We start from the raw sequence: 14,983 nt of genomic DNA on the forward strand, positions 1-14,983 counted from the left end.
GGTCTGAATGAATCTAGTCGCTCATTTGTACGTGAACGGTCCGAATCAGCAAACAAATCACTAGCCTAATCCTAGGAACTAAGGAGAGTCTCGGCTTCAGAACAGTGGGTACGTAAGCATTGCCCTCGTCAAGAACGAGGTAAATAAGAACGAATGTTCAACTTATGTACCTGTCTTACAATCTTTTTTTTTGAACCATGTCTTTGCAAATAGTGTCTTTGGGACATTTAAAATCAATTTAAGCAAATCATGTTTATGCTGTTTAAAATTTATGTTATTTAAATAAAATTATTAAAATTTGAGGAAAGCATATTTGTGTCGTTCTGGTACTGATAAACACATTATGAGCAGAGTAAGTACTTAGATTTCCGAAAATAGAACTATTTAGGGATGACCTCCAATCTTTCAAGCGTGGAAGCATTAAAAACACTTATCTCCGACGTAGTTACGCCATTATTTCTTAATGGTTCGAAAACGCTGAAGTAAGCTCTTTGACATCACTCCGACCAATGTTGCTATCTATTAGTGTCTGAGGCTGTGAAATTATACTGATAAGAAAGGTGGGACGTGCTCTTATACAAGTTCCTCTTTCGCAAACCCAACATCAAGTTCCAAGATAATTCAGCAAATACAGCAGCAAGTATTTTTTATTTAAAATAAATTCGTAAAATCTGCAGAGATAATGCAGAAGTGAAAAAATACACTAGAACTCCGGAGAATTAAAAATAAAAACAAAATCTCAGTACAGCATACTAAAGTGAAGATATTGTATCACAGAAGTAATAGGATTACCTCAAATATGTCGAGAGACCCTTTCCAGAACCGTTCAACGTTGCAGTTCGCAATGCTTACACCTCGTTCCTGACCGGTGGCTCCAGTTTCGAGGACCGCGACTTCACCATGCATTGATCCGACTACAATTACAACTTCAACCTCAATCTGCAGACGTATATTTTGATATAAGTTTTATCCATTTGATAATTAAGAACAAAAAGAATAAAGTCTCTGGCGTATCATGCGGTTGGGATGCGCCAACGCGTGTTACTGCAATTCGTAATCGTGGATGTTTCTGGAACACGTGCTGGAATATACAATGACTTGCGAGGATCACCCGATGGATCGAGTCAGTGCTTTTTTTATCCTCCCAAACAAGTCTAGTTCCAAATTATCGACTCCGGAGGGCTGAAATGCTTGGTGGCACTGGGACGGTTCTGAAGCATCGACCGTGCAGTTGCAGCCAAACCTCTCACCAACATGAGATCAAAAACACGAAAATTTGAACTAGACCAAAAAAAATTTGTTGGGATCCATAAAAACTTGCGAAGACCTTGTGAAACAAAATTTTGTGTTGTTAATGTTCAGGAATGAATGTATGTATACAATGCTGTGTATGAGTATATAGACGAATAAAAAAATAAACGTTTAGTTCGGCAAAAAAAAAACGGACCCAAGCTCTCCACTGAACGCACATTGAAATTCTTTTTTGTCAACAAAAAATAAGAAACAAAGCTCCCAAGACCACATTGTGTATATGTGTATAATGTGTATAATCTGGTTCGAAACCACCTCGTGTGTTATGTGTGTATAGTATGGTCAAAAAGACATAAAACTCGGTGCAGTTGCGCATGCGGGTGCGATCGGAGCTTCGCCGTTGAGCTAGCAGTTGAAATCGAGGTGGGACCAACGCGAACTGTAGCGAAGAGTGGTACCAACAAGGGTCCTTCCTAACCGCTACGTTACACCGCACTGGTTCGAGCGTAACCGCTTACGCAACTGCACCGTGTTTCATGTCTTTTCGACCAGACTATACACACATACGCACAAGGTGATTTGAAGAAGATACGGCTTCGAGCGTTCCGGAGCGCTATTTTCTACAACGAGTTCAATTTAAGCGCGCCAGCCTTGTGCACGCGTCGCATCTTCCGGGCCGTTTTTTACGGCAATTAGGAAGAAATGGACGGAATGACCCCCTCTCCATAATCCACTATCCCCTATAAGAATACTCTACCTGAAAAAATCCGTACCACCTTAGATTCGTGGGGTGATGCCTTCAATTTTTTGCCGTCAAAAAAGGAGTTCAATGTGCATTCAGTGGAGAGCTTGGGTCCGTTTTTACCGAGGTAAACCTTTATTTTCTATGTTTGAATGTTTGTAACCGTGAAGTGCTTTCAAAAATCATCGAAACCGACAAGCATATTCAAAATAAGTGTTGCCTAGTTCTTACTAAAGCTGTAACGGTAAAATGAGTCGAATTTTTACAGAATGGGAACTTGCTCTGATTAATTCTTGATTCGAATATGACAAGGATTTTGCAAATATAATACCAATAAAATCTTTATAGAGGAAGTCAAATCAGGTCCAAACTCACTTCTCACTTATTTCTGAACAAGTATTCTGACAGCTTGACCACAATTTTCGGCACCAAGAACTTCTCTCTCGATGTATCCATAGGCACATAGGTAACGATTACAAACGATTGCAACAACAGCTCCTCAGCACTTCTCAGCATGTCTGGAGCATTTAAAAACTCAGTGGAATTTATGTAAGAAAAATCTTAAACTGTGCAGTATACAATAAACTTTGGAATCTAGTTCTTCATGTCGGAAGCTCTCCGGGACACACGTGTGAGTGAAATCACTGCGCTCGAAGCGGCGCGGCGGTTGGAATCTAGGTGGGACCGTGGCGGACTGCAGAGATGGATGGCGGTAGCGAGGATCCTTACACGATCCCAACCGCAACGCTCCACCGCGCCGCTTGCGCAAGTGTTCGTGCTTCATGTCGTTTTGGCCCAAATATATCTGCTCCACGCCATAATCACAAACAGTATCTCACAAAAAGAAACGAATATCAGAAATGAGAGAAGGAAATCGAATATAACAAAGAAAATATTGCTTTTCACAGGGTTTCCCCGTAGAGGGAGCGTCTAGAGAAATTCATGAGGTTCAGTTCTCTTCGCCGTAACCATAGCTCGGACGGCACAACATCCTTCACAAATCCAGAAGACTGGTGAGCAGTAACCTTCAGAATGATCAGTTCGCACGACGGTCATATACATCTGCGAAAACACGTCCATCAAGATGACTTACGTGCCTTCAAAATGAACGTTGGCCATACTTCTTCGCTTTCCTGAAAATACTAAGAAAAGTGAAAGAGGAATATTTTCTCTACAACGTGAAATTAGTGTGCTACACTGAAGGCGTTATAGTCATATCGGCAAGTTCTCGCAGACATGTTGTGAACTGACTACTGACTGACCGTTACTTTTTCCCGGATTTGTGGATGACGTTGCACGTTTTCACTGTTACCTGTGGACTACAACCCGCAGAATTTCTCGCGGCGGAAAGAATACAACCTCAGATTTCCATGATCGTTACTTTTAGACGAAATGAGAAACACTCAAGGAAGTGGCCCCTAGCGTCGAAACCTGCGGAAGATTTCTTTTTTGATAATGAATCCGTTTAGTATACACTTGCAACAGTGGAATGCGGCACACCGAAGTATATATGCAAGTATATAGTCGGGTCAAAACGACCTGAAGTTCGGTGCAGTTGCGTAAGCGGCTGCGCTCGAAGCGGCGCGATGGTGCGTGCCCGACGATCAGCTGATGAAGACGGCTTTGAGCCGCCGATCCGCACCTCTTTCGACCAGGCAGTGGTTGCGCGATCGGGTTCCACAGTGTCAACGTAAAACTTCTGCATATAAGACATTGGTCCCGTTACTATTTCACTGGCATTGGAAGACCCAGCCACTACACCAACTCCCACACTTCGTAGATATCCACTAATGCTACTCTTCCGCGCCATCATTTGCGCAAGATGAGAACGGCTAGGAATGAGGCTACGACAGCAACATGAAAGGAAACGTTCTGGCATTTCAAGCCAGTTCAAACTCCTATTCACTGGCGATAACAGCAGTTTATACGGGAAGCCAAACGACATTTCACTTCTATAGTCGGGTCAATACGACATGAAACACGAGTGTAGTTGCGGTGCATTTGCGTACGCGCTCTAAAAGCCGCGGTGGAGGCAGCAGTTGAGGGAAGTTGACACCGTCGCAAACTACAGCAGTGGGTGGTGCCAGCAAGGGTTTCACCTCACTCCTAGCCGCTACGCTCCACCGAAGCGCCTCGAGAGAAGCCGCGTACGCAATTGCTATAGTATTTCTTCATTACCTCAACTGCGGGCTACACTCTATTCTCTTCTCTAGAGGAACCTTTCTGCTTCTCTTCCTGCCTCCTGCCCTAATCTACCCTCGTCGAAGCACTGAATGCATCAATGGCAGCTGCTAACTCGTCCGTCTGCCGCCTTTTTCGATTGCCGTGTGACCTGCGGTCATCCTCACGGTGAACGTTCAATAACCATCGAAGCGCAGAGCCGCCGAACCGCGATTTGAACTCTGTCTGCGCCCTTGCGCAGCTGCACCGAGCTTGACGCCACTCTGACCCAACTATGGATGGGCATTTAAGGTCGGCGTAAACCGTGTTACACCATGTTGTAACACGCGACACGTCTTCGGCAAAGACCTGCACAGAGCTCCTTCTACAGTGTTCGGAGAATTTCCCTGACCTCTCCTCTTTCTGTTTTTTCCTTTCATTATTTTTCCGTCTAATAGCGCACGAGGTGCAGATAGGATCATTATAAACTGCAGCGTTGGGTGGCGCTAGCAAGGGTTCCACCGCGATCTTAACCGCTGCGCTCAACGCGTCGCTTCGAGCGCGGTCGCTTACGCAACTGCACCGAACTTCATGTCGTTTTAACTCTGCTATACTACACGTTCTACGTCTCCTGCACACCCGTAGTATGCCTTACCAGCCACACCTTCGTCAATGGAATCTAACATGCAGTTAAAAGAATAAGAGGACAAAACACATAGCGTTTCGACGAAGTACAGATAAAGTTGTGACAAATCCATTTGCGATGTGCCAACGCGTTCCCTTTCATTTCCGAGTCGCCTGAGTTTTACGGATGACTATGCAGCTCGGTGGTTTACGCAGGCCAGCCAGCTGACACATCAAGCCATCTATACTTTCATTCTTCGAGACAAGTTTGACACCAACTTATCGACCACAGAAGTACGAAAGGTCTTGTTGCTTCAGGTCTTCTTCGAACCATGGAGACCGTGCAGAACCTCTTTCCACCGCTCTACACTCCTCCGAACACGTATAGTTGGGTCAAAACGACATGAAACACGGACAGTTGCGCAAGCGGCTGCGCTCGAGGCGGTGCGGTGGAGCGTAGCGGTTGGGATCGTGCAAGGATCCTCGCTATCGCCACCCATCTCATCGCAGTTCGCCACGGTCCCACCTTGGTTCCAACCGCTGTTCCCGTGCTTCATGTCGTTTTGGCCCAACTATAAAATAGATAAATCTAGTTAGCTATTCAAAATGGTTAGAAACCTATCCCAAAAAGAATAAATGTACCTTCAAGGTAGTGACAGAGCACTGCCTTGTTAGTGAACTTGGGACATATAGTGGTGATCTCGTTGATTCCGAATTAGACAGTCGTAGGTCAAAAACAACTGGTGGCAACCGACCATCAATTTCACCAGAGGCGGAGCTCAATTGCTCGTTCCACTTTTTGATGGCGACTACTCGACTCTAATTCGTATTCATAATGGGATTCCTTTGGTTACAAAGTTAAATTGTCGCGGTTACAGTCGTCATTGAAGTAGTGTCTGATAAATGTTCATTTCGATGATTCGCAATATTTTTGTAATGTAACTCCGAAGGATATAATGAAGTCAAGATGACATTGAACTCGACTCAGTTGCGTAAACGGCTCGGAGTTGTACGGCGAAGCGTAGCGGTTCGGAGCGAAGGAACGACATTCGCTAGCACCACGCTGCAATTCGCGAGGATGCCACCTCGCGACCCTCGCTCCATCGCTCGCTTCATGTCGTTTTGAACATACTATACCTTGAATGTGACCAACATTAGTCCGTTATAACTATGAGCACCAGATCTAATGTAGAGAGAAGATGATACCAACATGTAATAGGAAAAAAAGGTAAAGAAAGGAACAAAGATATAACAGCAAGGATCAACGTATTTATTAGCCAAGCCTCATGGATAATGTTATTGATTTCTTGAGCGCTTAGCGGCATATTTAGTTTATTTTGTGGTCCTTAACTCTCAGCATAGGAGTTGTCACATCAACACCGCAGTACCTTGTCGAGTCACATGGCTTCGACTGACAAATGTAGTAGTGATCGTTGGTGCAGTCGTCTGAGAACCAAGCGAACCTTGAAAGAAGTTCTCAAATAGATTTATCTGAAGATGAACAATAACTCACATGATAATATATTTGATCATAAGTGATCGAATTTGTAAAATAAACAGGAAAACTAGTAAGCATAAGCCTACATACCACATAAATCATACAACAATGTTTCTTCTGCATTTATTTCAGCTGTTTAGTCTTTTAGCACTTATTTTGTCTACTACGACTGTTCCCAGGAATAAAGAATAACTGAATCGTGATCCTGATTACATGCATAACCCTTAATCATAACAAAAGAGGGAAGAAAGTGAATGAAGTCAGAAAAGTTAGTGGAAAAGTTACTGCAGGATGCTGTTTTTATGTTTTTTTTTTCATGTATCACACTCTACGTATACTCGTTTGCGATGATTGTCGTTCCTCTGACCTATAACTATGGTGAATGACATCTATCATTCAATATTTTTAACGCTATCTTCCAGAGTTCATCTCCTTCCGTTAACTGAACCGAATCGCAACTGTTTGAGATGGTAATTATTTGGGAATCAGGGGAAGCAAAAAATAGCGAAAGTTTATGTACATATGTACAAAGAGGTTCTGAAAATGTGAATAATACCAACTTAAACCCGGAGTATTGTTGCATATATGCACATTTGCCAACCGCTGGTTGATTTGGACCCCAGTTTGAGAATCCAAGCTGAAAATAATAACTCAGAGATAAAGAAAACTAAACAGAAACAGTACTGCAAGAGTCGAATTGTTCTTGAAGATGATCATTTTCATACCGAATATCCTCCAGGCCATTGCCATCCATTCCCATCATTTGTCAAACCCAACCAGAACATTGTTTTTGCAGGGAAAACTAAGAATCATGATTTGACTAAATGTACTTGACCTAAGTTTTCCAACCTACTTGTCCTCAAAAATGCATCCTTGGCAGCATCCTCGACCAGCGTTAAGGAAGAGTTATGATCATCAAAACATGTGCGGTGAGCTAACTGCTGAAAATATACGGGAACATCCTTGCATTTAAATTCTTCAAACATACTAACTTAAAACGTTACTGGATCTAGAAATTTCAAAAAATAAGAAGTGAAATCTTAATCTTGAGAGGTAAAAGGTAAGGAAGCGGTAAGGTAATCGGGTAAAAACGATATAAAACATGCTGCAGTTGCGTAAGCGGTTGCGCTCGAAGCGGCGCGGCGGAAGTAGAGGATGGAATCGTGGTGGGACCATCGCGAACAGCGGCAATGAAGGGTGATAGCAGAGATCCTCACTCGCTCCTAACCGCTGCGCTGCACCGCATCGCTTCGAGCGCAACTGCTTACGCAACTGCACCGTGTGTCATGTCATTTTGAATCTAATGTATGTTCATTCCGATCAATTGTACCTTGCTGGTTAGCATACACTTGCATAGTTGGCACAACTATTCTGTGCTCATTCCTTTGTCAGCTAGTAATTTAAACACCAAGATCGCGAAGTAAAGTGCATAATAGTGTAATTTCTAGACACGACCAGTTGTGCGATCGATGCAATTGTCAGTACTTAAATCGTCATAATGAACACAACACTGTCTTGTGGTGTCACTGTGCCACACAATCACCAGCCTTATATGTCAACAAATGTGCATTACAAAAAATTGGACAAAAGAGTGTTAAGGTGGGGACTTGAAATAAATCACATACTGGTGATTGTTGAGCAGCACTACAAATGAACAGAATTGTGCAATCCATTAGGCACGAAATTTGAAACATTCCCATTAAAACTGCTATCGCTTCGTTCTAAGAAATGCGAAGAAATCCAATCTATTTTTTATGCTTAATCGTGTCAGGTATAGCAAAGTAAAGTTAAAAAGTTTCTAGCGTTAATCAATCCGCTTGGGATGCGTCCCCACGTTTACTTCAATTCAGAATCGTTTGAGGTTTACGAACGTGTATCTGGCCTATACAATGACTTGCGGTGGCTAGCCGATGTGTCAAGTCAGTGCTTTTATCCTCTCAGACAAGTCTGGTACCAATTTATCGATCCCGGAGGGATGAAAGGCTTGGTGAGCACTAGGGCGGATTCGAACCTCCGATCGATAGTGCAGGAAGCGGAACCTCTAACCGCTACGCTACGCCCGCCCCGTCAGGTAGAGTAACAAGAAAAAATAGAAAACATTTCAGTTTTTTAAAGATTTTATATATCAATTACTATCCATACGGAGGGATATAGTCGGGTCAAAACGACATCAAGCACGGAGAGTTGCGTGAGCAGCTGCGCGCTTGAAGTGGTGCGGTGGAGGCAGCGGTTGGAATCGAGGTGCGACCATGGTGAACTGCAGAGATGGGTGGCGGTAGCCAGGATCTTTACAAGATCACAAACGCTACGTTCTACCGCGCCGCTTCGAGCGCAGCCGCGTGCGGAAGTGTCCCTGCTTCGTGTCGTTTTGACCTAGTTATGTTTGATTAGTTTATATTATACATTGTATTTATATTATATTTATTAAACTGACTAATGTTTAACATCTAACAATTCCCGATGATTGAAGAACAATGAATTTCCCCTCTCTTCTCAGTGAGACTGGGAGAGATTTTTGTGACGAGCTAATTCACTGTGGAACTAACATCACTCTTTCTAGGATGTCCTTTATGTCCACTGGTTTCATTGGGATTAGTCGCAAAAGACAAAGCATAAACTGTTTCGATGCGTTACCTGAATGGAAGGAATTGTCACTGGAAAATAACATCCACCTTGAGGTGCATCCCAAATGTCGTTGTCATAAGGTAGCCAGTTTTTTCTGCAGAAGCAGTTAGCTGTAAGATATGAATAGACCATCAAGAAATAGCTTTACTTTGAAGTCTGCATTTTTCAATGGTAAAATTATGTAGGTTCTAAGCTATGACTACATTTCATTTACTGCAATCGATTGCAATCTTCAACGTTATAATTTCGCAGCCAGAAACATTTTTTTCAATAAATGTGGTAATTTTCGCAGATTTTTTTCTTTTGTAAGAACACATAAGTCATTGTCCTGACATATTTTTACAGAACTCAAGCGGACTGATGCCTCTGATGAACCAAATCCCTGGATTTTTGAGGATAGGAGGAAGTTGCGTGTTTTCACCAGAGTATTAAAGGCATCACCCCACGAATGTGAGGTGGTGCAGATTTCAGGTGGAGTATTCGTATACGGGATGGGAGACTATGGAGAGGGGGTGATTCCGTCCATTTCTTCCTAATTGCTGTTAAAAAGCGGCCAGGAAGATACGGCTTCAGGCGTTCTGGCGCACTATTCTCTACAACGAGTTCGACTGGAGCGCGCCAGCCTTGTGCGGCGCCGCATCTTCCGGGCCGTTTTTTACGGCAGTTAGGAAGAAATGGACGGAATCACCCCCCTCTCCATAGTCTCCCATCCCGCATACGAATACTCCACCTGAAATCCGTACCACCTCAGATTCGTGGAGTGATGCCTTTAAGTTATAGCTGCGTATTACTTTCGTTTTATATCCACTTGTGGAAAGAACCCAACCTCGAAAATCTTCTCGAACAGCGTCTTTAAACGGAATTTAACTTGCAGGAAAACAAATTAGTAGTAGTAGTTTGTAACAAAAAAGACGAATTATGTTAAAAACTCCTTCTCTTCGGAGTTGACATGACAAAGTAAAACTTTATCACAAAAGAAAAGAACGAAAAAAAACTTACCTTCACAAAGCAAATTCCGTAACTCATCTGCTCGCAGCTGTGACCCATCATCTTTTTGATTTGTCAAATTATAGTTGGGAGATGCTATTGATCTCAATATTGGCACCTGCAGTCCGTGTTGTTGCACATATTCTACAAAAATGAAATTCATCTATTTTTGAGCTATTTCCGAGGCGATTTACTTCTTTACCTATAGTAATTATTGTGCCGCTTGTACGAAAGGTTGCTGCGACCTGAGCCGGATCGTTCCAAGCGCCCATCCTAAATAAAGGTTGCAGGACTTATGGGATAATGACAAAGTCGTAGTTTAATTTAATGTTTCCGTCTTAGGCGTTTTTTTTTTAGCTTCTTTTTGCAAGTTTGGTTTGGTTTAACCGCTACGCTCCATCCCACCGCTTTGAGGGCAGACGATTACACAATTGCACTAGATTTCATATTGTTTCGACCGCCTAATTTATGAGGTCTTCGCAAAATGAGTTCCAAGGTACAATTCCAACTCCAATTACCAAGTTACCTATCTAGACTTTTAATTTCTCAAGGTTCAGAACAACTGCTCATGATTCCTTTGCAGATTTCATTCAGTAGCTTCCTTTCGAATGGGATGTCGGTTCCGAACCACAAATGTTCGTTCGGGCCTTATGCATTAAAACAGTTTTTTCTAACTTACGTACTTGTACGAATTTCCAACAATTACAAGAACAGGACGTGCTGCGGCCCGATGTTTTGAGCTTACAAATCGATCAGTGGCCAGACGAATCGCACTAGAACATCACATGGAAAGAAGAAGAAAAACTTTCAACTAATTGCTTACCCTTCAATGTTAGTGCCACTCTCATTATAAGTTGTGATAGTTAGATCGAAGAGGTCTGACGTGGAAGTATAGGTGTCCAGATCTGCGATAAGCTCTACACTTGACGCATAACGAATCACACCAAATCGAGTTTGATATTGTTCCGCCTGCCCAATCGTCAGCTTCGAAAGTGCAGAGACCACGTAGTCAGTAGCCTGAAGATAATCTAAGTTTAGCTGCTAGTAAAATGCAATGCAGTTGCAATTGCAATTGTAATGACCGTGATACGACCATTCATGATAATAAAAGTGGTAATGGTTGACAACAGCGCTAACAGAATGTCACAGCTACTTGTTAAAGAAAAAACTCAAAAAAGCTAGTCGTACCGCGTCGATTCCAGGTTTCATTGATGTGGTTGCTTCCATGAGCAGGAAAATGTCCAGCCATACAGTTTGTAGAACACAATCACAACCAGAGCTAGTAATACTCGCTGGAGGCAATGTAGGTATAGAAGGCGCTGTAGCCGGTGCAGTTGAGCACTTCCTCGTTGTTTTGTCAGGCAAATTTTGAGTGGGTGAATGAGTGGATGACGAGGTTATGAGACCTTAAAACCTATGGTATCATATGCCCACTATCAATTAGATAGTGTCTTTCACACGGATATTATAAGTTCGTCCGACCTGTTGTTGCTCTGGCTGTACTCGGGATTTTAGTTGATCTTGAATCTTTGGTAGTGCGAATCGTCGTTGTTGGGAGTGTAGTCAAAAGGGTGGTTACGTACGACGGTTCTAGATTACAAGGATTTGTGTGGTCACGATTCTGAGATGACATAAGGTGGAAAGTTGGAACTAAAATTTTGGGATAAAAAGATGTAAAAAGAAGTTTGAAATCACTTCTATCCGAATGTCAAAAGTCTGGAGATCTCTATTCCTCTTCACATAAATCTTCGCAGAAAGAAAAAGAAACAACTATAAACAAAATAATAAAGATAAAGCACTTCGTGGAAATTTTATCTTCAAAGAGGCATCATCCTATAATGGTCATCGAGAAGAGAACTCCTTTTCTATGAACTCTACTGCACTTGTGGTGATGCATTTTTCATTAGAATCAATAAAAATTTATCGAAGAAGGCAAACCAACCACAAACGGAATCATCTACATACTGCGACAATAGATTCGGTTCAACAGTTAGGGCATCGTACTCATCCGTATGCTGAAACGATAATTCTTATCGTCGCTTAACACAATCGAACTATTCTCAGAGCTGTCCCCGACTTCTTTCAACTGATATGTACGGTACTCACACGCCAGCTGGAGAACGAGCAATTGCCGTAGTTTACAACAACTATCGAGAAGTCAACAGCCAATTTGTTACTGATGTAATAGTCAACTTGAGATGCAGCTGCATCTACGTCGTTCTGATCTCTATAAGTAGTTATTAAATGAAAAAGATAAGCGAAGCAGATACTTTGAACTCTGAGAAGTAAAAATCCCGTTAACTAGAAATATCAAGTGTGGGAAGTAGAAACAGTGAGAGGTTCTCATCACTTTTACAGATACCAGTTACAATAACTACAGCGGATACTACAGTACAAATGTCTTTCATTTGAAGAGTTTCCCATTGCGTGTCAATGTAATGATTTCCTTCTGAAAAGCTCCTCTACAGTTCCAAGACCAACGTTTACATGTGTAGTCGTTCCCATTCTTCTCTTCCAAAATCTTGAAATGTTGTTTGGAAGCGAAGAGAATCGGAGAAGACGAAGAAGATTAGAGGAAACTCTTCTGTCCTTTTTTTCTAACAATATAGCATTATTTCGACAAGTTAGAGTAATGTTACAGTCGCGTCAAAACACCCTGAAGTTCGGTGCTGTTGCGTAAGCGACTGCGCTCGAAGCGGTGCAGTGGACCGTAGCGGTTATGATCGAGGGAAACATCCTCGAACCCAGCCGTTAGGTTATGGACTACGGCAAGTTCACCGTACCACATGGAATGCAGCAGCTTATGCATCTGCACTGAGCTTTCTACCGCTTTGACCGGACTATGACTTGAGCACCTAGAACAAATTTCAGTTATCACGTATGAGAGGATTATTTGCGTATTCTTTTTTACTCTGTCAACTGTTAGGATTTACAATCGCTTTGGCTAAACAAGTCACTATCATAGATGCGGTAGTCGGAGCCGGTGTTCTGACTCCCTTCACTTTTAAAGGGTTGGAGAAGGGACCTTTTTCACTTTTCAACGGTTGGCGAAATTACCCCCTTCACTTATGGGCGGTTGGCGAATTTACCCCCTTCAATTGAACTGCACCCCATGAGCTAAACCCCCTTCACCTAAGGAGGGTCCGGCTTCTCCCTACCGCACCTATGGTCACTATCTCTGTTCTCCGTTTATATAATCTAATGACTACGGTAGGTCTGTTGGCTTTAGAAGTGCGGCAACGCTACACAGCAAACGGAGATCGTGACTGAGATATAAGCGCTTAAAATTACCAACCTATCTCCCGTAAATAACAGTAGTGATGTATCATCGAATCCAAAATTGTTGAATAGATTTCGAATTGTCCTCAAAAATAAACCAAAAATCTTTTGAAGAATTAAACTTCTCCAGTACTGCAAAATTGATATTACAAACGTCATTTTGTATACCTGGACAGAGGGACGTTGCCAGCGTTCTCAAAATCTACATTGCTCCACAATTTCTCAATGTTAGTGCAAATTTGTTGCTTCTTATAACTGAAGTCGTAAATTGTCGTTGATCCGGTACCTAAAAAACACATTTACAACAAAACTCGAACACGAGGTGGATCCAACGCCTCAGCTTCCGCTATGTTCCTGGATCCGCTCTATCCAAGCACTAATCTTTTCATGTAACTGAAAGGAAGAAATATTTGAGTTGTTTTTTTTCTTTTCTGGAACATCCATCACAGCTGAGAAGTCAAACCACAGAATGTAGAAATCAACCTTTTGCTAGCCTCCCGTTAAAACTGCGCAGAAGCTCAGATATGATTTTAGTTCATTGGTGGTCGCAATGGGTAACCACTTCTCTTATTCTTATTTTTGCATTTTGAGCTTTCATTTGATGGTGGGATTCTTCAAATGGTCATTGTCAGGACGGACAATGAATCTACTCATAAATATTAGTTTTTTCGCTCAGTTTGGGTGACCTCTACGATCTATCAGGACACAGATCTTGGAATCATTAAACTCTTACTTTTCTAGGGAGTTATGGTTGTTGGAGGTACTAGTCTATGCTAAACGACCTAGAATACTAAAGTCAGTTTGCTAGCCTAGTTATCCGTGACTACTTGTTCACATACTCACAACCTCTTCGTCAATTATTTGCGCAAAGTTTACTTGGGAGGAGGGAGGGAGACACTCAAGTGCGCTCTTATTTCTGGAAGTGAATAGCTAAGTCAGTCGGAGTCCTAAAACCTAAGCATTATTCTTAGAGGATCTATGACGTGAGTCTTAAAGCTACTAACAGAAACAAGAAAGGTAGAATTTCCAGAAACAAACATGCGGTTGAGTGCCTTTAACCACAACTACACTTTTCCACAATTATTTCACTTATTTTCTTCTCGAAGTGAAAGTTGCAGCAAACTAGCTTCCAGAAAAATGTCAAGAAAGTGGTCGTCGAAAGGCAGCATACCAGGAATCTGACGAAGGGAGGGAACCGGTAAAAACTAAATTTGGCGTTGTAAATTGCAGGATCAAGGGTAGTTCCACTCATCTCTCTCTCTCATCTCTCCTCTCTCTCTCTCTCTGATCATATATTTACAGAGATGATATTTACAGAGACCATTATTTATTTGTTTATTTTTTAACGAAGATAAGCAAAAGATGAATGGGAACTACGCTGGGTTCCGCAATTTACAATCCTACCTCCTGCATTTCCCACGGATTCCCTAATCACGTCATATTCGTGATATGCTGCCATTAAGACCACGTACGGGAACATTGTAGAACAGTACTGTAGGGAACTATCAGATAAAACGGCAAACATTTTTAAAGTATAGAAAAATCAAATGAAATACCGTATGTTGTCATTCCAACTCCCACGTATCCGTTTCTGATGTCCAAACGAGGAATAATCCATGTTTCTATGAAATCGAATTCCTGCAAATACATCCATTTCATTGTGGATTTCAGAGATCATTTAGTAGTTTATGAAGCCTCAAACATATCGTCCGACCGTGCAGTCGCAGCCGAACCTTACCAACTGCGCGTTGATATTAGCGTTTGTATAGTAGGGTCAAAACGACATGAAGTGAAGTTGCGTAAGCGGTTGCGCTCGA

At 42.2% G+C, this 14,983-nt stretch overlaps 1 protein-coding gene across 2 annotated transcripts; it reads right to left on the reverse strand.

Annotated features, from left to right (window-relative positions):
* Positions 1-2,371: 2,371 nt before the first annotated feature.
* RB195_011798 (uncharacterized protein) lies at positions 2,372-14,691 on the reverse strand (the record flags this gene model as incomplete). Of its 2 annotated transcripts, XM_064193365.1 has the most annotated exons (18): positions 2,372-2,511; positions 3,087-3,126; positions 3,636-3,825; positions 6,166-6,240; positions 6,836-6,912; positions 7,001-7,077; positions 7,129-7,266; positions 9,900-10,031; positions 10,090-10,160; positions 10,571-10,660; positions 10,711-10,904; positions 11,076-11,293; positions 11,370-11,537; positions 11,830-11,902; positions 11,994-12,114; positions 13,183-13,251; positions 13,335-13,452; positions 14,571-14,691. In XM_064193365.1, 18 exons carry the CDS (start codon positions 14,689-14,691, stop codon positions 2,372-2,374), a joined length of 2,112 nt encoding a protein of 703 aa, XP_064050948.1. The 2 variants fall into 2 exon arrangements, with proteins under 2 accessions (XP_064050948.1, XP_064050949.1); XM_064193366.1 differs by lacking the exons at positions 2,372-2,511; positions 3,087-3,126; positions 3,636-3,825; ... (1 more) ...; positions 10,090-10,160; positions 11,370-11,537 and having other exon boundaries at positions 6,105-6,240; positions 7,129-7,216; positions 10,567-10,660; positions 14,571-14,646.
* Positions 14,692-14,983: the final 292 nt, after the last annotated feature.

This window comes from Necator americanus, chromosome III (genome assembly GCF_031761385.1).
Source record: "Necator americanus strain Aroian chromosome III, whole genome shotgun sequence".
Taxonomy (NCBI): Eukaryota; Metazoa; Nematoda; class Chromadorea; order Rhabditida; family Ancylostomatidae; genus Necator; species Necator americanus.